Source organism: Malaclemys terrapin, chromosome 11, assembly GCF_027887155.1.
Source record: "Malaclemys terrapin pileata isolate rMalTer1 chromosome 11, rMalTer1.hap1, whole genome shotgun sequence".
Classification (NCBI taxonomy): Eukaryota; Metazoa; Chordata; order Testudines; family Emydidae; genus Malaclemys; species Malaclemys terrapin.
In genome coordinates, this window is record NC_071515.1 from 36382349 (window position 1) to 36405169 (window position 22821).

The window sequence follows — 22821 nt, forward strand, 5'->3', positions numbered from 1 at the left end:
TATTATTATTTAATATAGTCTATGTAACTTCCTATTGTTTTCATTCTCAGATCCTCCTGGCCCTCCGGCCTTCCCAAAAGTGGTTGACACAACCCGTAATTCTATAAGCCTGTCTTGGAGTAAACCAGCATATGATGGCGGAAGCCCCATTATTGGTTATCTAGTTGAAGTAAAAAGAGCTGACACAGATAACTGGGTCAGATGCAATCTGCCGAAAAACTTACAGGATACCCATTACGTAGTAACTGGACTGTCAGAAAATACAGAATATCAGTTCCGTATTTATGCTGTCAATAAGATTGGATACAGTGACCCAAGTGATGTACCTGACAAACACCTTGCCAAAGACATTTTAAGTAAGTATTCTGGAAAACAAATGAACTTGCTACTTTCAGTGAAGATTTATGAGGTAGATTTAGAAGCTTAAAGGAGGGGCTTGTCACAGCTTGTAGCAGGAGAACGCAGGAGGGCCTGGTAGCTGGGAGCCTGAGAGAGCTTGTTTTACAGAGCGTGGGAGAACTGGCAACTGAAAAGGAATGAGATTGGAGTCATTTTTAGGGCAGGTAGTGCCTGCTCTTCCTGTCTCCCCACCAGTAATTCTCCCACCTTCTTGGGTCTTCAAGATTTTTCCCTTTTCCCCCCAGCCATTATTCAGACTATCCAGATCTCTCTCCTCTTCTTCAGGCCTTCAGTCTCTCTCCTACCTTTCAAGGAATTTGAAACCCAGCTGCCTATACTAAGATCTTGTGGTTTTCTGGGGCATCCTGCCTGATTTAATTGTATGGGGCTCTTGTCCCCAGTTGACATTCAGGCTACTTCATCATATACACTAAATGGAGCAAAAGTGTAGCACCACCCAGTAATAGTTACATTTGTGCAGGGTAAAAAAGTACAGGACAGGCAGATGAGTTACAAGTTCCTTTTAAGATAAGGAGGAAGAGGGACTCATTCATACAATGGGAAGAAGGGGGGAAAGAGATGTAGTTGATGAGAGGAGGAGGAAGCACTGCAGAAGAAGTTCAGCCTATCAGTTATCTTGAAACTTGGTCAAAACCACAGTTTAAATAACACCAGCTGAGACACAGGAACAGGCCTTCCTATCCAGTACAATGCCAGTAAACTGGGACTTCTGCTCACAGCAATTTTAGTGCTACATTTAAATACTGAATTTATAATGTATACATCTTTTATTACCAATACAGTTCCACCTGAGGGAGATCTCGATGCAGAACTGAGGAAAGTACTTGTATTACGTGCTGGAGTCACAATGAGGATTTATGTGCCAGTAAGAGGACGTCCACCTCCAAAGATTAGTTGGTCTAAAGTGAATGCCAACATAAGAGACAGGAAAGGGCTAGATATCAAGTCAACTGATTTTGACACTTTCCTACGCTGTGAAAATGTAAACAAATATGATGCTGGAAAATATGTCTTGACTCTGGAGAACAGCAGTGGTAAAAAATCATACACCATGGTTGTGAAAGTACTTGGTAAGTGCCAGAATTATTACTGATCTTAAGTATTAGTTATTTTTTAAATTAATGTAATACCAGTTAATATTTTCTGTATTTTGATTATTAAATCAATTATTTATTTGCATTCGTATAGATACTCCTGGACCTCCTATTAATCTGATTGTAAAAGAAGCATCTAAGGATTCTGCCTTTATTTCCTGGGAGCCTCCTCTAATTGATGGTGGCAGTCCAGTCACAAACTATATTGTAGAAAAACGAGATGCAGAGAGAAAATCATGGTCCACAGTTTCAACAGAATGCCCAAAGACAAGTTTCAGGATAACTAATTTAGAGGAAGGGAAATCATACTTTTTCAGGGTGCTTGCTGAAAATGAATACGGTATTGGTGACCCCTGTGAAACTCGGGATGCTATTAAAGCTTCTGGTGAGAAAACTGAATATTGTTTTCCTATTTTACTTTTAAAATGAGCTTGTATTTAATTTGTAATTGAGACTTACCAATGTTTTTATTCCTTTTAGAAACACCCGGCCCAGTTGTCGACCTAAAAGCTTTGGCTGTAACAAAGTCATCCTGCAATCTAGCCTGGAAAAAGCCTATCAGTGATGGTGGAAGCCGTATCATTGCATATACTGTTGAGATTATGACTGCTGATGATTCATGGCAAGAAGTTATGAGGTCAAAGAACCTCCAGTTTTCAACTAAAGACTTGACGGAAGGGAAGGAGTATACTTTCAGAGTAAGAGCACAGAATGATGCTGGATATGGAACTCCAAGTGAGATTACAGTTGTGGCAAGAGATGATGTTGGTAAGTATTTCTCCAAACTCATTAATACTCTCTTTCATTTATCCAAATTATATGTTGCTTTATACATAGGGTCCATCATGCATGGATACATATCAGTTTAGTTTAGAACTGAATTAACATTTTAAAACAAAGGTTTTTATGCTCAAATGAATAATTGATACCTTTTACTTTGCAGTGGCACCCGATCTTGATTTAAGAGCTCTACCTGATTTGTGCTATTTAGCCAAAGAAGGTAGTAGTTTCCATCTTAAAATCCCAATTAAAGGAAAACCTGCCCCAACTGTGACATGGAAGAAAGGTGAAGACCAGGTACTCACTGAGACTGGAAGAGTTGCCTTTGAGTCTACAGCAGTTAACACCACTCTTTTGGTACGTGACTGCCAGAAAAATGATGCTGGAAAATACACAATCACTCTGAAGAATAGTGCTGGCAGTAAGGAAGGCACTATTTCCGTAAAAGTTGTTGGCAAACCTGGCATCCCAACAGGACCTGTGAAATTTGAAGAAGTCACAGCTGATGCTATAACCTTAAAATGGGGACCTCCGAAAGACGATGGTGGTTCAGAAATCACTAATTATATAATAGAGAAGAGAGATAATATAAACAATAAATGGGTGACATGTGCTTCTGCTGTCCAGAAAACTACATTTAGAGTTTCAAGACTTCATGAGGGAAATGAATATACTTTCAGGATCAGTGCTGAAAATAAATATGGAGTAGGAGAAGGCCTTAAATCTGACCCTGTAGTTGCAAGACATCCATTTGGTAATCATAAATTATAATCTTTTTTATTAAAAATGATGTAATCTTGGTATTTCCTTTTAATGCTAATTTATTTTTAACATATTTTCTAGATGTGCCAGATGCTCCTCCACCACCCAAAATTGTTGATGTTAGGCATGATTCTGCATCTCTAACTTGGACTGACCCAAAGAAAACTGGCGGCTCACCAATCACAGGTATTTGCCTTAAAACCTTCTCACCATTTTCCCCTCTATCTCTTCTTTCTTCTTATTGAAAAGTAAAATAAAACTATTATTTTTTTGTTTTAATGTATCCTTTATTTATGTATCTTTAGAATTATACTTCTTTTTCATTCTTTTAATATATATGCTGTTTTTAAATAATAAAAAAATTAAAATTCAGTCAAAGTTAGAAAAAAAGAGGAATTGTGACATTATAGCTGTTTCACATACATATGGCCAAATCTTGTAAGGAAGGGACAATGGGTGCACCTATATTTGCATGCATAAATTAGCATTTGCATTCACAAATCATGTAACTGCATATATTTGTAATTTACATTTATATCTATTCCTTAATCTATCTTTAAATATTCTTGCAACAGTAGCTGATACAGATACAGCAGTAGTATGCTGGGCAGTTAACTGTGCAAATGAAAATTTTTATAATATCAACTGCTATTTTACATTTTACTATTCATCTTTGTAGGTTATCATCTTGAATTTAAAGAAAGAAATAGCCTTCTGTGGAAGAGAGCTAACAAGACCCCATTAAGGATGAAAGACTTCAGAGTAACAGGGTTAACTGAAGGTCTGGAATATGAATTCAGAGTGATGGCAATCAACCTGGCAGGAGTAGGTAAACCAAGCCTGCCATCTGAACCAATCGTGGCACTTGATCCCATTGGTAAGTCATCAGAAGAAAAAAGAGAAAATTCTGTGGGTTGAAAAATATTGGCATTTGTTTTACTATTGTTTTATTTTAATTTTTTTAAAGATCCTCCTGGGAAACCTGAAGTTATCAATATAACTAGGAACTCAGTAACTCTCATTTGGACAGAACCGAAGTATGATGGTGGACATAAGTTAATTGGCTACATAGTTGAAAAACGTGACTTGCCTTCAAAATCTTGGACAAAAGCTAATCATGTGAATGTTCCAGACTGTGCATTTACTGTAACTGACCTTGTTGAAGGTGGGAAGTATGAGTTCAGAATTAGAGCAAAGAACACTGCTGGTGCTATTAGTCCTCCATCAGAACCTACAGGAACCATAATATGCAAGGATGAGTATGGTGCGTAGACAGTATCAAAAATATAGGGGAGTCAGTTGTTTTGTTAAATTATTGTTTAAAACACACTCTCCTGCTTTCTTTTCTGACAAACATGTGCTTTTCTTTTACAGAGGCACCAACTATTGTTATTGATCCTACATTGAAAGAAGGCTTGACTGTTAAAGCAGGAGATACCATTACAATGTCTGCTATTAGCATCCGTGGCAAACCACTTCCAACTTCAGCATGGTCCAAAGCAGGAAAAGACTTTAAGCTTTCAGATATTGTACACATTGAAACAACTCCAACTTCCTCCACACTTAATGTCAAATATGCTGCCAGGAAAGATTCTGGTGAATACACAATCACTGCAAGCAATCCTTTTGGAACTAAACAGGAGCATGTGCATGTGAAAGTTTTAGATGTACCTGGACCCCCTGGGCCTATTGAGGTCAGCAACGTCTCAGCAGAAAAAGCTACTCTTACATGGTCCCCTCCTGCAGAAGATGGTGGATCACCCATCAAGTCTTATGTACTTGAAAAGAGAGAAACTAGCCGACTCCTGTGGACTTTAATTGCTGAAAATATTGAAACTTGCAGGCATGTTGTTAGCAAGCTCATTCAAGGAAATGAATACATCTTCCGTGTCTCAGCTGTGAACCAGTATGGCAAGGGTGAACCAGTACAGTCAGAACCAGTTAAAATGGTGGATAGATTTGGTAAGTAGAAAAGGTTAACACTTTAACCAAGTGTTCATTATAGTATTTAAAGGCTCATGTATGTTTCAAAAACTCTGTCTTTTTTTCCTATTAGGTCCCCCAGGTCCTCCTGGAAAACCAGAAGTAACAAATGTGACTAAAAATAGTGCAACTGTTACCTGGAAAAGGCCAATTGATGACGGTGGTAGTGAGATCACAGGCTACTACGTGGAAAAGAAAGAAAAGAAAGGTTTGAGATGGGTCAGAGTAATGAAGAAACCAGTTTCAGACCTTAGATGCAAAGTGACTGGACTCCTAGAAGGAAATGAATATGAATTCCGCGTCAGTGCAGAAAATAGAGCAGGAGTTGGACCACCAAGTGATGCTTCAAACCCAGTACTAATTAAAGATGCTGCATGTTAGTATCGTGTCTTTACTGCAGAGTTCACCATAGAGTATTAATATTTTGGTTGCCTATAAAAACTCAGATCTAATATAATGTGGGGATTTTGTCTTTTTTTCACTACTGCAGATCCACCAGGTCCACCTTCAAACCCACGAGTGATTGATACTACAAAGACCAGTGCTTCTTTAACATGGGGCAAGCCTCATTATGATGGTGGACTTGACATCATTGGCTACATAGTAGAGCATCAAAAGGAAGGGGAAGAAGAATGGGTAAAAGACACAACAGGAACTGCTTTAAGAATCACTGAATTTGTTGTTGCTAATCTCCAGCCAGGAGCCAAATACAATTTTAGAATCACTGCCATCAATGCTGTGGGTGCTGGTGAACCAGCACAGATTCCAAGTGTTGAAATCAAAGATCGGGAAATGATTCCTGATTTTGAATTAGATGCTGAGCTGAGAAGAACACTTGTTGTTAGAGCTGGGCTGAGTATTCGGATATTTGTGCCAATTAAAGGCCGCCCAACTCCTGAAGTTACATGGACGAAAGATGATATCCCACTTAAAGCACGTGCCAACATTGAAAATACAGACTCTTTTACTCTTCTAATTATGACAGAGTGTAATAGATACGATGCTGGAAAATATATAATGACCCTTGAAAATGCTGCTGGTAAGAAAACTGGCTTCGTAAATGTAAAAGTCTTGGATACACCAGGACCACCAATAAATCTTAAGCCTAGGGAAATAACTAAAGACAGCATCATCCTGCACTGGGATATGCCTCTATTAGATGGTGGCTCGCGTATAACAAATTATATTGTTGAAAAACGTGAGGCAACACGAAAGGCATATTCAACAATCACCACCAACTGCCAGAAATGTTCCCTTAGGATTCCTAATTTGGTTGAAGGATGTGAATATTACTTCAGAGTGCTGGCTGAAAATGAGTTTGGTATTGGTGAACCAGCTGAAACTACAGAACCTGTAAGAGCCTCTGAAGCACCATCAGCACCTGAGAGCCTCAATATTATGGATATAACAAAGAGCACAGTTAGCCTTGCTTGGCCAAAGCCAGAACATGATGGTGGCAGCAAGATCACTGGTTATATAATTGAAGCACAGAAAAAAGGTTCCACTCAATGGACACACATCACAACTGTGAAAACATTAGACTGTGTAGTGAAGAATCTAACTGAAAATGAGGAATATACTTTCCAGGTTATGGCAGTTAATAGTGCTGGAAGAAGTGATCCAAGAGAGAGCAGACCAGTTGTTGTTAAAGAGCAGATGATGCTTCCAGAATTTGACCTCCGTGGAATCTACCAGAAATCGGTCATTGCCAGAGCTGGTGACAACATCAAAATTGAGATCCCTGTGCTTGGTCGTCCAAGACCAACTGTGATATGGAAAAAAGAAGACCAGCTGCTTAAACAGACACACAGGGTAAACTTTGAAAACACTGCAACCGCGACCATACTAACCATCAATGAATGCACAAGAAATGATAGTGGCCGATATCCTCTATCAGCTAAAAATATTGTTGGAGAAGTTAGCAATGTGATTACTGTCCTGGTTCATGATATTCCTGGCCCTCCTACGGGACCCATCAAATTTGATGAAGTTTCATCTGACTTTGTAATTTTCTCATGGGAACCTCCTCAGAATGATGGAGGGGTACCAATAAGTAATTATGTTGTAGAAATGCGTCAGACTGACAGTACCACATGGACTGAGTTAGCAACCACTGTTATACGTACCATGTTTAAAGCTACTCATCTTACTACTGGAGTTGAGTATCAGTTCCGTGTTAAAGCTCAAAACAGATATGGAACAGGTCCAGCCATTTCTTCAGAATCTGTATTTGCCAACTATCCATTTAAGGTTCCTGGGCCTCCAGGTACTCCTCAGGTGATTGCAGTCACAAAAGAGTCAATGACCATTAGCTGGAATGAGCCTGTTACTGATGGTGGAAGTCCAATTTTGGGATATCATGTTGAAAGAAAAGAACGAAATAGCATTCTTTGGCAGACTGTAAGTAAAGCATTGGTGGTAGGCAATCTCTTTAAATCAAGTGGACTTACTGATGGCATTGCATATGAATTCCGTGTTATAGCAGAAAATATGGCTGGCAAAAGTAAACCAAGCAAACCATCTGATCCAGTGTTTGCTCTGGACCCTATAGATCCTCCTGGTAAACCAATACCTCTCAACATTACAAGACATGCAGTAACACTTAAGTGGACTAAACCAGAATATAATGGAGGTTTTAAGATAACTGGTTACACTGTTGAAAAGAGAGACCTTCCTAATGGTCGTTGGCTAAAAGCTAACTTTAGCAATATACTAGAGACAGATTTCACTGTAAGTGGTCTGACAGAAGATGCTGCTTATGAATTCCGTGTGATTGCCAGAAATGCTGCTGGTGCAGTTAGCCAGCCATCTGAGCCATCAGATGCAATAACATGCAGAGATGACATTGAAGCACCAAGGATAATGGTGGATGCCAAATACAAGGACACTTTAGTACTGAAAGCAGGTGAAGTTTTCAGACTTGAGGCTGATGTTGCAGGTCGACCTCCACCAACCCTGACATGGACAAAAGATGAAAAAGAGCTAGAAGACACAGGAAAATTAGAAATAAAAAAGGCAGATTTCTCTACTGTTGTGATCAACAAAGATTCTGCCAGAAGAGATGGCGGTGCATATACGCTTACTGCTTCTAATCCTGGTGGCTTTGCAAAGCATATATTCAATGTTAAAGTTCTTGATAGACCTGGTCCACCCGAAGGGCCTTTGGCTGTGTCTGAGGTTACAAGTGAAAAATGCGTACTGTCATGGTTACCACCGCTGGATGACGGAGGAGCAAAGATTGACCACTATGTAGTTGAAAAACGAGAAACTAGCAGACTAGCATGGACAAACGTGGCCTCAGAAGTTCCAGTAACTAAACAGAAGGTCACTAACCTATTAAAAGGCAATGAATATGTGTTCCGTGTTATGGCTGTTAACAAATATGGGGTTGGCGAAGTCCTGGAATCAGAGCCTATTCTTGCAGTAAATCCATATGTGCCACCTGATCCGCCCAAAACACCGGAAGTTACAGCAATTACAAAAGATTCTATGATTGTCTGTTGGGGACGTCCTGATTCTGATGGTGGAAGCCCAATAACCAATTACATTGTAGAACGCCGTGATAGAGCTGGACTACGCTGGGTGAAATGTAACAAACGGGTTGTTACGGACTTACGTTATAAAGTATCTGGACTGACAGAAGGTCATGAGTATGAATACAGAATAATGGCTGAAAATGCTGCTGGAATTAGTGAACCAAGTCCAACCAGTCAATTTTATAAAGCCTGTGATACTGTGTTTAAGCCTGGTCCACCAGGTAATCCTCGTGTCTTGGACACTAGCAAGTCCTCAATTACAATAGCTTGGAATAAACCAATTTATGATGGTGGCTCAGAAATCACAGGTTATATGGTTGAGATAGCACTACCTGAAGAAGATGAATGGAAAATTGTAACTCCATCAGCAGGACTGAAGGCTACTTCTTTTACCATCACAGATCTCAAGGAAAACCAGGAGTATAAGATCCGAATATATGCCATGAACTCTGAAGGCATTGGAGAACCTGCCCTTGTTCCTGGATCACCAAAGGCTGAAGAAAGAATGCTACCTCCAGAGATTGAACTGGATGCAGAACTACGTAAAGTTGTCAATATCAGAGCCTGCTGTACTTTAAGACTCTTTGTCCCAATCAAAGGAAGACCAGCACCTGAAGTGAAATGGACAAGAGAACATGGAGAGTCTTTAGATAAAGCTACTATTGAATCAACAAGCTCTTATACTCTACTTACTGTTGGAAATGTAAATAGATTTGACAGTGGCAAGTATATATTGACAATAGAAAATAGTTCAGGCAGTAAATCAGCATTTGTAAATGTCAGGGTTCTTGATACACCTGGAGCACCACAAGATTTGAAAATAAAAGAAGTCACAAAATCATCTGTTACACTCACATGGGAGCCTCCTCTCATAGATGGAGGTTCAAAAATAAAAAATTATATTGTTGAAAAGCGTGAGTCAACAAGAAAAGCTTATTCAACTGTTATTGCCAACTGCCACAAGACCAGCTGGAAAGTAGACAACCTGCAGGAAGGTTGCAATTATTATTTCAGAGTCCTAGCTGAAAATGAGTATGGAATAGGCCTTCCAGTTGAAACTCCAGAATCGGTGAAAGTGTCAGAAAGACCACTGCCCCCAGGAAAGATAACTTTGTTGGATGTGACAAGAAATAGTGTATCCTTGTCATGGGAGAAACCTGAACACGATGGAGGTAGCAGAATTCTGGGTTATATTGTAGAAATGCAAAGCAAAGGCAGTGAAAAGTGGGCAACTTGTGCTACGGTAAAAGTTACTGAAGCTACTATAACTGGACTGATACAAGGGGAGGAATATTCCTTCCGTGTTTCAGCTCAGAATGAAAAAGGTATCAGCGATCCTCGACAACTGGGCATACCTGTTGTTGCAAAAGATCTTGTGATTCCACCAGCTTTCAAATTGTTGTTCACCACTTTCAGTGTCCTAGCAGGAGAGGACTTAAAGGTTGATGTCCCATTTGTTGGTCGACCCAAACCAGCTGTATTATGGCATAAAGACCATGTGCCACTGAAACAGACTACTAGAGTAAATGCAGAAAGTTCAGAAAACAGCACATTGCTAACAATAAAAGAAGCCTGCAAAGATGATGTTGGACCATATTTAGTCAAACTTACAAATTCTGCAGGTGAAGCTACTGAAACTCTTAATATTGTTGTCCTTGATAAACCAGGGCCTCCAACTGGGCCAGTAAAGATAGATGAAGTAACAGCAGATAGTATCACTATTTCCTGGGAACCACCAAAATATGATGGTGGCAGCTCTATCAACAATTATATTGTAGAAAAACGGGACACTTCTACTACTGTCTGGCACATTGTGTCAGCTACTGTTGCCAGAACAACAATAAAAGCATGTAGATTAAAGACTGGAAGTGAGTATCAGTTCAGAATTGCAGCTGAGAACAGATATGGAAAGAGTACATATCTCACATCAGAGTCTGTTGTAGCCCAATATCCATTCAAAGTTCCTGGTCCACCTGGAACACCTTTTGTATCAGCTCGCTCAAAAGATAGCATGGTGGTACAGTGGCATGAACCAGTTAATGATGGAGGTAGCAAGATCATTGGGTACCATTTGGAACGCAAAGAAAGAAATAGCATCCTCTGGGTTAAACTAAACAAAACATCTATTCCTGACACTAAATTTAAGACAACTGGCCTTGAAGAGGGACTTGAATATGAGTTCAGAGTTTATGCGGAAAATATAGTGGGTATTGGAAAGGCAAGTAAAGTATCTGAATGTTATACAGCACATGACCCATGTGATCCTCCAGGTCGTCCAGAACCTATAATTGTCACAAGGAACTCAGTAACCCTTCAGTGGAAGAAACCTGAATACGATGGTGGAAGCAAAATCACAGGCTACGTTGTTGAAAAGAAGGAGTTACCAGATGGTCGCTGGATGAAAGCAAGCTTTACAAATGTCATTGAGACTCAGTTTGCAGTAACTGGCCTAGTGGAAAATCAGAGGTATGAGTTCCGTGTCATAGCAAGAAATGCTGCAGGTGTTTTCAGTGAACCATCTGAAAGCTCAGGAGCAATCACAGTCAAAGATGAAGTAGAGCCACCTCGTATAAGTATGGATCCAAAATATAAAGAAACAATTATAGTAAATGCTGGTGAGTCATTCAAGATTGATGCTGATGTTTATGGCAAGCCATTACCTACCATTCACTGGCTAAAAGGTGATCACGAATTAGCAAACACAGCTCATTTGGAAATAAAAAGCACAGATTTTGCAACAAGCCTCAGTGTAAAAGAAGCCATTCGTGTTGATAGTGGTCATTATGTACTTCTGGCAAAGAATGTTGCAGGTGAAAAAACAGCTTCTGTGCATGTCAAAGTTCTTGACAGACCTGGGCCACCTGAAGGGCCTGTTGATATAACAGGAGTTACTGCTGAAAAATGTGTGTTGGCTTGGAAACCCCCACTACAGGATGGTGGTAGTAATATTTCACACTACATTGTAGAAAGAAGAGAAACTAGCCGCTTAGTTTGGACCGTAGTGGACTCCAATGTGCAAACCCTTAGTTGCAAAGTTACAAAACTTTTGGAAGGAAATGAATATGTCTTCCGTATCATGGCTGTAAACAAATATGGTGTTGGTGAACCTCTTGAATCTGAACCAGTAATTGCAAAGAACCCATTTGTTGTGCCACTTCCACCAAATGCCCCAGAAGTCTCAGCCATTACCAAAGATTCAATGATTGTTGTATGGGAAAGACCAGCCTCAGATGGCGGTAGTGAAATTGTGGGCTATGTTCTTGAAAAACGAGATAAAGAAGGCATTCGCTGGACAAGATGCAACAAGCGTTTGGTTAGTGAACTGAGATACAGGGTGACTGGACTTATAGAAAACCATGACTATGAGTACAGAGTCTCAGCTGAAAATGCTGCTGGTCTTAGTGAACCAAGCCTACCTTCCACTTACTATAAGGCTTGTGATCCTATTTACAAGCCAGGTCCACCTAATAATCCCAAAGCAATAGATGTGACAAGATCTTCAGTTTTCCTTTCATGGGGCAAACCAATCTATGATGGTGGCAGTGAAATCCAGGGATACATTGTTGAAAAATGTGACATAAGTGTTGGTGACTGGACAATTTGTACCCCACCAACTGGAATCAAGAAAACAAATATGGAAGTAGAAAATTTATTAGAAAAACATGAATATAAATTCCGTATCTGTGCTGTTAATAAAGCTGGAGTTGGAGAGCATGCTGATGTTCCTGGTACTGTTATTGTTGAAGAAAAATTGGAAGCTCCGGACCTTGATCTTGACCTAGACTTAAGGAAAATTGTAAATGTAAGGGCAGGTGGTTCCTTAAGATTATTTGTTCCTATTAGAGGGCGTCCAACCCCTGAAGTAAAATGGGGTAAAATGGATGGTGAGATCAGAGAGGCAGCTATTATTGACATTACTAGCAGCTTCACTTCCCTTGTTCTTGACAATGTTAACAGATTTGATACTGGAAAATACACTCTTACTTTAGAAAACAGTAGTGGAATAAAGTCTGCCTTTGTTAGTGTAAGGGTACTGGACACCCCAAGTCCACCTGTTAACCTAAAAATTAAGGAGATCACCAAAGACTCTGTTTCAATTTCATGGGAACCTCCTTTACTGGATGGTGGAGCTAAAATAAAAAATTATATTGTTGAAAAGCGTGAAGCAACAAGAAAGGCCTATGCAGCTGTTGCAACAAATTGCCACAAGACCTCATGGAAAGTAGACCAACTTCAGGAGGGCAGCAATTACTACTTCAGAGTCACTGCTGAGAATGAATTTGGAATTGGCCTTCCTGCAGAAACCATTGACCCAATTAAGGTTTCTGAAGTTCCTCAACCTCCAGGGAAAATAACAGTGGATGATGTCACAAGAAATAGTGTATCGCTAAGCTGGTCAAAGCCGGAACATGATGGTGGTAGCAAAATCTTACAATATATTGTTGAGATGCAAGTTAAGGGCAGTGACAAATGGTCAGAATGTGCATGTGTAAAAGCACTTGAAGCACTGATTACTAACCTAACTCAAGGAGAAGAATATCTATTTAGAGTAATAGCTGTAAATGAAAAAGGCAAGAGTGATCCACGATCTCTGGCAGTTCCAGTGGTCGCCAAAGACCTTGTTATTGAACCAGATGTAAGACCTGCATTCCACAGTTACAGTATCCAGGTGGGACAAGATCTAAAAGTAGAAATACCAATTTCTGGTCGACCTAAGCCGACTGTTACTTGGACAAAAGATGGCCAACCGTTAAAGCAGACAACAAGAGTTAATGTTAATGATTTGCCTAATCTCACTGTACTGAATATTAAAGAAACACACAAAGAGGACAGTGGCATGTATGGAATCACAGTTGCTAATGTTATTGGACAAAAGTCTGCATGTGTTGAAATTATAACACTAGACAAGCCTGATCCTCCAAGAGGGCCTGTAAAGTTTGATGATATTAGTGCTGAAAGCATTACAGTATCATGGAATCCTCCATTGTATACAGGTGGCTGCCAAATCACCAATTACATTGTTCATAAGAGAGATACAACAACCACTGTATGGGAAACTGTTTCAGCTGCTGTTGCAAGAACTACCCTAAAGGTGACTAAACTGAAAACTGGCTCAGAATATCAGTTTAGAATATTTGCTGAAAACAGATATGGACAGAGTTTTGCCTTGGAATCTGAACCAGTTGTAGCTCAGTACCCCTATAAAGAACCAGGTCCTCCTGGCACACCATTTGTGACAACAGTAACAAAAGACTCTATGGTTGTACAGTGGCATGAACCAATTAATGATGGTGGAAGTAAAGTTTTGGGTTACCATCTTGAGAGAAAGGAAAGAAACAGCATTTTATGGACAAAAATAAACAAGACCATTATTCAAGACACGCATTATAAAACAACTAACCTTGAAGAAAGCATTGAATATGAATTTAGAGTTTCTGCAGAAAATATTGTTGGTGTAGGAAAAGCAAGCAAAGTTTCAGAGTGCTATGTAGCCCGAGACCCCTGTGATCCTCCAGGATGTCCAGAAGCTATAATTGTTAAAAGAAGCTCAATTACTCTACAGTGGACCAAACCAGAATATGATGGAGGTAGCAAGATTACTGGTTATATTGTAGAAAAACGTGACTTGCCTGATGGTCGCTGGATGAAAGCTAGCTTCACCAATATCATTGAAACTCATTTCACCGTAACAGGGCTTACTGAAGATCAAAGATATGAATTTAGAGTCATAGCAAAGAATGCTGCAGGTGCAATAAGCAAACCCTCTGATAGTACAGGACCAATAACAGCGAAGGATGAAGTTGAGCTTCCAAGAATCTCAATGGATCCAAAATACAAAGATACAATTGTTGTAAATGCTGGAGAAATGTTCAAACTTGAGGCTGATGTCCATGGAAAGCCACTACCTACCATTAAGTGGTTCAAAGGAGATAAGGAACTTGAAGAAACTGCTAGATGTGAGATAAAGAACACTGATTTCAAGGCATTAGTTATTGTAAAAGACGCCATTAGAGTTGATGGTGGACAGTATATTTTACAAGCCTCTAACATTGCAGGAACAAAGTCAGTACCTGTAAATGTAAAAGTATTGGACAGACCAGGTCCACCAGAAGGCCCAATTCAGGTTACTGGAATTACTTCTGAAAAATGTTCATTGTCATGGAATCCACCACTACATGACGGTGGTAGTGACATTTCTCACTACATTGTTGAGAAGAGAGAAACTAGCCACCTTGCTTGGACTATTGTTGCTTCAGATGTTGTAGCCACAATGCTGAAAGTAACAAAACTTTTGGAAGGTAATGAGTATATTTTCCGTATAATGGCAGTTAACAAATATGGTGTTGGTGAGCCTCTGGAGTCTGTTCCAGTACTTATGAAAAATCCATTTGTGGTTCCTGGTCCACCAAAGGCACTGGAAATTACCAACATCACAAAGGATTCCATGACTGTCTGCTGGAGCAGGCCAGATAGTGATGGAGGCAGCGAAATTATTGGTTACATTGTAGAAAAGAGAGACAGAGCTGGCATCAGATGGACAAAATGTAATAAACGCAGAATTACAGATTTACGATTAAGAGTCACTGGACTAACAGAAGATCATGAGTATGAATTCAGAGTATCTGCTGAAAATGCTGCTGGAATTGGTGAACCAAGCCAAGCTTCTCCTTATTTTAAAGCTTGTGACCCTGTGTTTAAACCTGGTCCACCCACTAATGCTCATGTTGTAGATACCACCAAAAATTCAATTACACTTGCTTGGGGTAAACCTATTTATGATGGTGGTAGTGAAATCCAAGGATACATTGTGGAGCTCTGTAAAGCAGAGGAAGAAGAATGGACAGTAGCTACTCCACAGACTGGGCTGCGTGTCACTCGATTTGAGATTAGAAAACTTATTGAACATCAGGAATATAAAGTACGAGTGTGTGCCCTCAATAAAGTTGGTGTAGGAGAGGCTGCATCAGTTCCTGGAACTGTTAAACCAGAAGACAAGCTTGAAACTCCTGAACTCGATATTGATTCAGAACTAAGGAAAGGAATATTGGTTAGAGCTGGTGGATCTGCTAGGATTCACATACCATTCAGAGGGCGACCAACACCTGAAATCACATGGTCTCGGGAAGAAGGTGAATTTACAGATAAGGTTCAAATTGAAAAAGGCATAAACTACACACAACTATCCATCGATAACTGTGATAGAAATGATACTGGCAAGTACATTCTTAAGTTAGAGAACAGCAGTGGCTCTAAGTCTGCATTTGTTACAGTAAAAGTCCTTGACACACCAGGACCACCACAAAATTTAGTAGTAAAAGATGTTAAGAAAAATTATGCAGTACTATCCTGGGAACTACCCGCTAATGATGGTGGTGCAAAAATAAAGAATTATGTGATTGACAAACGTGAGTCAACCAGAAAGGCATATGCAAATGTGAGTGCTAAATGTGGCAAAACAAGCTTTAAAGTTGAAAACCTTACAGAAGGAGCAACTTATTATTTCAGAGTTATGGCTGAAAATGAATTTGGAATTGGTATTCCAGCTGAAACTATAGATGCTGTGAAAGCCTCAGAGCCACCTTTGCCACCTGGGAAAGTCAGTCTCACTGATGTGACTCACACAAGTGCATCACTTACGTGGGAGAAACCTGAACATGATGGAGGTAGCAGAATTTTGGGGTACATAGTTGAAATGCAGCCTAAAGGAATAGAAAAATGGAGTGTTGTCACTGAGACCAAAGTGTGCAATGCAGTTGTATCCGGTTTGAGTTCAAATCAAGAATATCAGTTCCGTGTGATAGCCTACAATGAAAAAGGCAAAAGTGATCCCAGAGCACTTGCAATTCCTGTGATAGCTAAAGATTTGACAATTGAGCCAAGTTTCAAGCTGATGTTTAATACTTACAGTGTCCAGGCTGGAGAAGATCTTAAGATAGAAGTACCATTTATTGGCCGACCCACCCCTAAGATTACTTGGACAAAAGATGAGCAGCCACTTAGACAGACAACCAGGTTAAATGTTCATGACACACCAACATCCACTATCTTACATATTAAAGAAAGCAATAAGGATGACTTTGGCAAATATACAGTAACAGCATCAAACACAGCAGGCACAGCTACAGAGCACCTGAGCATAATTGTACTTGAAAAGCCAGGCCCTCCACAAGGACCTGTCCGCTTTGATGAGGTTAGCGCAAACTTTGTTGTCTTATCATGGGATGCACCAGATTATACTGGAGGCTGCCAGATAACCAACTACATAGTGGAGAAACGTGACACAACCACCACCACCTGGCAGATGGTATCAGCAACAGTTGCAAGAACAACAATCAAAGTGGCAAATCTTAAAACAAATTCTGAATACCAGTTTAGAATTTGTGCTGAAAACAGATATGGAAAGAGCCCTCCATTGGATTCTAAAGCAGTTGTTGTGCAATACCCATATAAGGAACCTGGGGCACCTGGAACGCCATTTGTTACATCAGCTTCCAAGGACCATATGATTGTACAGTGGAATGAACCAGTTAATGATGGAGGAAGCAAGGTTCTTGGCTACCATCTTGAGCGTAAAGATAAAAACAGCATTCTTTGGACAAAGTTGAACAAGGCCCTTATTCCAGACACCAAATATAAAACAGATGGCCTTGAAGAAGGTCTTGAATATGAGTTCAGAGTTTCTGCTGAAAACATTGTTGGCATTGGTAAAGTTAGCAAAGTATCTGAACTGTATGTTGCTCGTGATCCATGTGATCCACCTGGCCGCCCAGATCCCATTGTTATTACAAGAAATTATGTCACAATAAACTGGAAAAAACCCGAGTATGATGGCGGTAGCAAAATAACTGGATATATTGTAGAAAAGAAAGAACTACCTGAAGGTCGTTGGATGAAAGCCAGCTTTACAAATGTACTAGAAACAGAATTTACAGTAACTGGTCTTGCTGAAAACCAAATATATGAATTTAGAGTAATTGCAAGAAATGCAGCTGGTAGCTTGAGCGAACCATCTGAAAGCACAGGGCCAATTACTGCTAGAGATGAAATTGAAGCACCAAGAGCTTCATTGGATCCAAAATACAAAGATGTCATTGTTGTTCATGCTGGAGAAACCTTTGTTCTTGAGGCTGACATCCATGGTAAACCTATTCCTGACATTACATGGTCAAAAGATGGAAAAGAGCTTGAAGAAACGACGGCAAGAATGGAAATTAAATCTACACTTCAGAGAACAGCTCTCACTGTCAAAGACTGTGTAAGAATTGATGGAGGTCACTACTCACTTAAACTCAGCAATGTAGGGGGTACAAAATCTATACCAATCACAGTAAAAGTGCTTGACAGGCCAGGACCTCCAGAGGGTCCTTTGAAGATTACAGGTGTCACTGCAGAAAAATGTTACTTGGCATGGGCCCCGCCTTTACATGATGGTGGTTCTAGTATCTCACATTACATCATTGAGAAGAGAGAGACAAGCAGACTTTCCTGGACAGTAGTGGCATCTGATGTGCAAGCTCTTAATCACAAAGTAACCAAACTCCTTCCCGGCAATGAATATATTTTCCGTGTAATGGCTGTGAACAAATTTGGAATCGGAGAACCACTGGAATCTGAGCCTGTTGTGGCTTGTAATCCATACAAACCTCCAGGTCCTCCTTCAGTGCCACAAGTTTCAGCAATCACAAAAGATTCTATGATTGTAACGTGGGGTCGTCCAGTAGACAATGGTGGAGCTGAAATTGAAGGTTACATACTTGAAAAGCGAGACAAAGATGGTATTCGATGGACCAAGTGCCATAAGAAAAGGCTAACAGACTTGCGATTCAGAGTAACTGGACTTACAGACGGGCATTTCTATGAATTCAGAGTTTCTGCTGAAAATGCAGCTGGTGTAGGTGAGTCTAGCGAGCCATCCATTTTCTATCGTGCATGTGATGCACTGTATCCACCAGGCCCACCAAGTAATCCAAAGGTGACAGACACTTCCAGATCATCAGTGTCCCTTGCATGGAACAAGCCTATTTATGATGGTGGCGCTCCCATTAAGGGATATGTTGTGGAAGTAAAAGAAGCTACTGCTGATGAATGGATTACTTGCACACCGCCAACAGGACTACAAGGAAAACAGTTCACTGTAACAAAACTTAAAGAAAACAATGAATACAATTTCCGCATCTGTGCCATTAACTCTGAAGGAGTCGGGGAACCTGCAACTATACCTGGTACAGTCATTGCAGCTGACAAAATAGAACCTCCTGAAATTGAACTAGATGCAGACCTCAGAAAAGTAGTCACTGTACGTGCGAGTGGTACATTACGTCTGTTTGTTACCATCAAAGGAAGACCAGAACCTGAAGTCAAGTGGGAAAAAGCAGAAGGCACCATTAGCGACCGAGCTCAGATTGAGGTTACCAGTTCATATACAATGCTCGTCATTGATAATGTAAACAGATTTGACAGTGGTAGATACAACTTGACTTTAGAAAATAATAGTGGCAAAAAATCAGCTTTTGTTAATGTCAGAGTGCTTGATTCCCCCAGTGCACCAGTTAACTTGACAATCAGAGAAGTTAAGAGAGATTCAGTAGCATTAGCTTGGGAACCACCACTTATTGATGGTGGAGCTAAAATTACGAACTACATCATTGAAAAGCGAGAATCTACTAGAAAGGCATATGCCACTGTTACAAATAACTGCACTAAAAATACCTTCAAAATTGATCAACTACAGGAAGGATGCATTTACTACTTCCGTGTCTTGGCAGCAAATGAATATGGGGTTGGTTTGCCAGCAGAAACAGCTGAACCAGTTAAGGTTTCTGAACCACCGTATCCACCTGGAAAAGTAACTCTTGTAGATGTGACTCGCAACACTGCTACGATTACATGGGAGAAACCAGAGAGTGATGGTGGCAGTAAAATTACTGGTTATATAGTGGAAATGCAAACTAAAGGAAGTGAAAAATGGAGCACTTGTACCCAAGTTAAGACATTAGAAGCAACAATAACAGGCTTAAGTAAGGGAGAGGAATACACTTTCAGAGTGATTGCTGTTAATGAAAAAGGGAAGAGTGATCCAAGACAACTTGGAGTTCCAGTAGTTGCAAAAGATATTGAAATCCAGCCTTCTGCTGAACTTCTTTTCAATACTTTCAGTGTTAAAGCTGGAGATGAACTTAAGATTGATGTGCCGATTAGAGGCAGGCCTCCACCAACAGCTAGCTGGAGGAAAGATGGACAGACCTTAAAAGAGACAACTAGGGTAAATGTTCAAACATCAAAGACTTCAACATTGCTGACCATCAAGGAAGCTTCAAAGGAAGATGTTGGAAATTATGAATTATGTATTTCCAACAGTGCTGGATCTACAACATTTTCTATCACTGTGATTGTTCTTGACAGACCAGGACCTCCATGTGATGTACATATTGACAGTGTTAGCGCAGATAATGTAACTTTATCTTGGAAAGCTCCAGGGTATGATGGTGGTTGCCATATTAGCAATTACATTGTGGAGAAGCGAGAAACTACCACAACTATATGGGATGTAGTGTCTGCAGCAGTTGCAAGAACATCGATTAAAGTAGCGCGTCTAACCACAGGATCTGAATATCACTTCCGTGTGTGTGCAGAAAACCGCTATGGGAGAAGCAGCTATGTTGAGTCTCCCTCTGTTGTTGCAGAGTATCCATTTAAGCCACCTGGTCCACCTGGAACTCCTCAAGTAGTACATGCAACTAAAACTTTCATGTCTGTAAGTTGGCAGGAACCAGTCAATGATGGAGGTAGCAAAGTAATTGGATATCATCTTGAAAGGAAAGAAAGAAGCAGCATTCTTTGGACAAAAGTAAACAAAAGCCTCATAAGTGATACACAAATGAAGGTCACTGGCCTTGAAGAAGGACTAATGTATGAATATCGTGTGTATGCTGAAAATATTGCAGGAATAGGCAAATGCAGTAAGTCATGTGAACCAACTGCTGCAAGAGACCCATGTGATCCTCCTGGTCAGCCAGAAGTTACTAATATTACAAGAACATGTGTCTCATTGTCATGGTCCAAACCAGAATATGATGGTGGAGCTAAGATTACAGGATACATTATTGAGCGCAGAGAGCTACCAGATGGCCGTTGGCTAAAGTGCAATTTCACTAACATACAAGAAACTTTCTTTGATGTGACTGGACTTACAGAAGATCAGCGATATGAATTCCATGTTATTGCAAAGAATGCTGCTGGACTCTTTAGTGAGCCATCTGAATCAACTGGACCTGTGACTGTAAAAGATGATGTTGATGCTCCAAGAATCATGATGGATGTCAAATTTAGGGACGTTGTTGTTGTTAAAGCTGGAGAGGTCCTTAAAATCAATGCTGATATTGCAGGAAGACCTTCACCTGTGATTTCATGGACAAAGGATGGCAAAGAGATTGAGGAAAAAGCAAGAGTTGAAATAGTCTCAACAGATCACACTACTGCGATAACTGTTAAGGATTGCATTCGACGGGATTCGGGTCAGTATGTGTTAACACTGCAGAATGTTGCAGGAACAAGATCTTTGGCTGTTAACTGCAAAGTACTTGATAGACCCGGCCCACCTGCAGGCCCATTAGAAATAACTGGCCTTACTGCTGAAAAGTGTCACTTGTCATGGGGTCCACCCCAAGAAAATGGAGGTGCAGATATTGATTATTATATTGTAGAAAAACGTGAGACCAGTAGAATTGCATGGACACTTTGTGAAGGAGAGCTTAGAACAACATCCTGTAAAGTGACAAAACTACTTAGAGGAAACGAATACATCTTCAGAGTGATGGGAGTTAACAAATATGGTGTTGGTGAAGCTTTGGAGAGTTATGCAGTCAAGGCCCTAGATCCATTTACAGTTCCAAATCCACCTAAATCTTTAGAGATAACCAGTGTAACAAAGGATTCCATGACCCTGTGTTGGGCAAGGCCTGACAGTGATGGAGGAAATGAGATCGCTGGATACATAATTGAAAGACGTGAGAAAAATAGCCTACGATGGATCCGTGTAAACAAAAAACCAGTTTATGATCTAAGAGTTAAGTCATTAGGTCTTCGAGAAGGATGTGAATATGAATATCGGGTTTATGCAGAAAATGCTGCTGGTCTCAGTCTTCCAAGTGACACTTCACCATTGATTCGGGCAGAAGATCCAGTTTTCATACCATCTCCTCCATCTAAACCTAAGATTCTAGACTCAACAAGATCAAATATAACAATTGGATGGACAAAGCCATTATTTGATGGAGGTGCCCCAGTTACTGGATACACAGTTGAATACAAGAAAACTGATGAAACTGACTGGTCAATAGCTATTCAAAATTTAAGAGGCACAGAGTACACTGTAATTGGGCTAACATCAGGGTCTGAATATGTCTTCAGAGTAAGATCTATCAACAAAGTTGGTGCTAGTGATCCAAGTGATGTCTCAGAACCTCAGGTAGCAAAGGAAAGAGAAGAAGAACCTGCCTTTGATATTGATAGTGAAATGCGAAAGACTTTAATTGTAAAGGCTGGTGAATCTTTTACAATGACCGTACCTTTCAGGGGAAAACCAGTCCCAAATGTAATGTGGAATAAACCAGAGACAGATCTCCGTACACGAGCGTCTATTGATTCTTCAGATTATTGTACCTCACTTACCATTGAGAAAGCAACAAGAAATGATTCTGGAAAATATGCATTAACCTTACAAAATGTCCTGAGCACAGCTACCTTGACCTTAGTTGTCAAAGTTCTTGATTCCCCTGGACCTCCATCTAATATTGCTGTAAAAGATGTAACAAAAGAATCTGCAGTGTTATCGTGGGATGTTCCTGAGAATGATGGCGGTGCTCCTGTCAAGAACTACTACATTGAAAAACGAGAGGCTAGCAAGAAGGCTTGGGTCACTATAACCAACAATTGCCATCGCCTTTCCTACAAAGTTACCAGCCTTCAAGAAGGTGCTGTTTACTACTTCAGAGTCTCTGGAGAAAATGAATTTGGTATTGGAGTACCCACTGAGACCAAAGAAGGAGTTAAAATAACAGGTTTGTTTCAACAATAAAAATACTTAGAGCATAAATTATATATATGCTTAAAATATTTAACATAAAATAATTATTAGTTGTAATAATTATTATTACTTATACGTTGTTAATTTTTATACAGCACTAAAGATGTGCATAAGGGTTTTACAAATATAAGAGTAAACCATTAAGAATTTATACTTTAAA

At 40.0% G+C, this 22821-nt stretch overlaps 1 protein-coding gene across 1 annotated transcript in view; it reads left to right on the forward strand.

The window, feature by feature from the left end:
* The window catches only part of TTN (titin), a 310422-nt gene that overhangs the window by 256604 nt on the left and 30997 nt on the right, over positions 1-22821 (forward strand). The window contains exons 295-305 of the mRNA XM_054044429.1: positions 51-356; positions 1203-1490; positions 1609-1899; positions 1995-2282; positions 2458-3048; positions 3138-3242; positions 3736-3933; positions 4024-4320; positions 4431-5018; positions 5113-5415; positions 5530-22635. Coding sequence (XP_053900404.1) covers positions 51-356; positions 1203-1490; positions 1609-1899; positions 1995-2282; positions 2458-3048; positions 3138-3242; positions 3736-3933; positions 4024-4320; positions 4431-5018; positions 5113-5415; positions 5530-22635 — 20361 coding nt within the window. The remainder of the gene's footprint in view (positions 1-50; positions 357-1202; positions 1491-1608; positions 1900-1994; positions 2283-2457; positions 3049-3137; positions 3243-3735; positions 3934-4023; positions 4321-4430; positions 5019-5112; positions 5416-5529; positions 22636-22821) is intronic.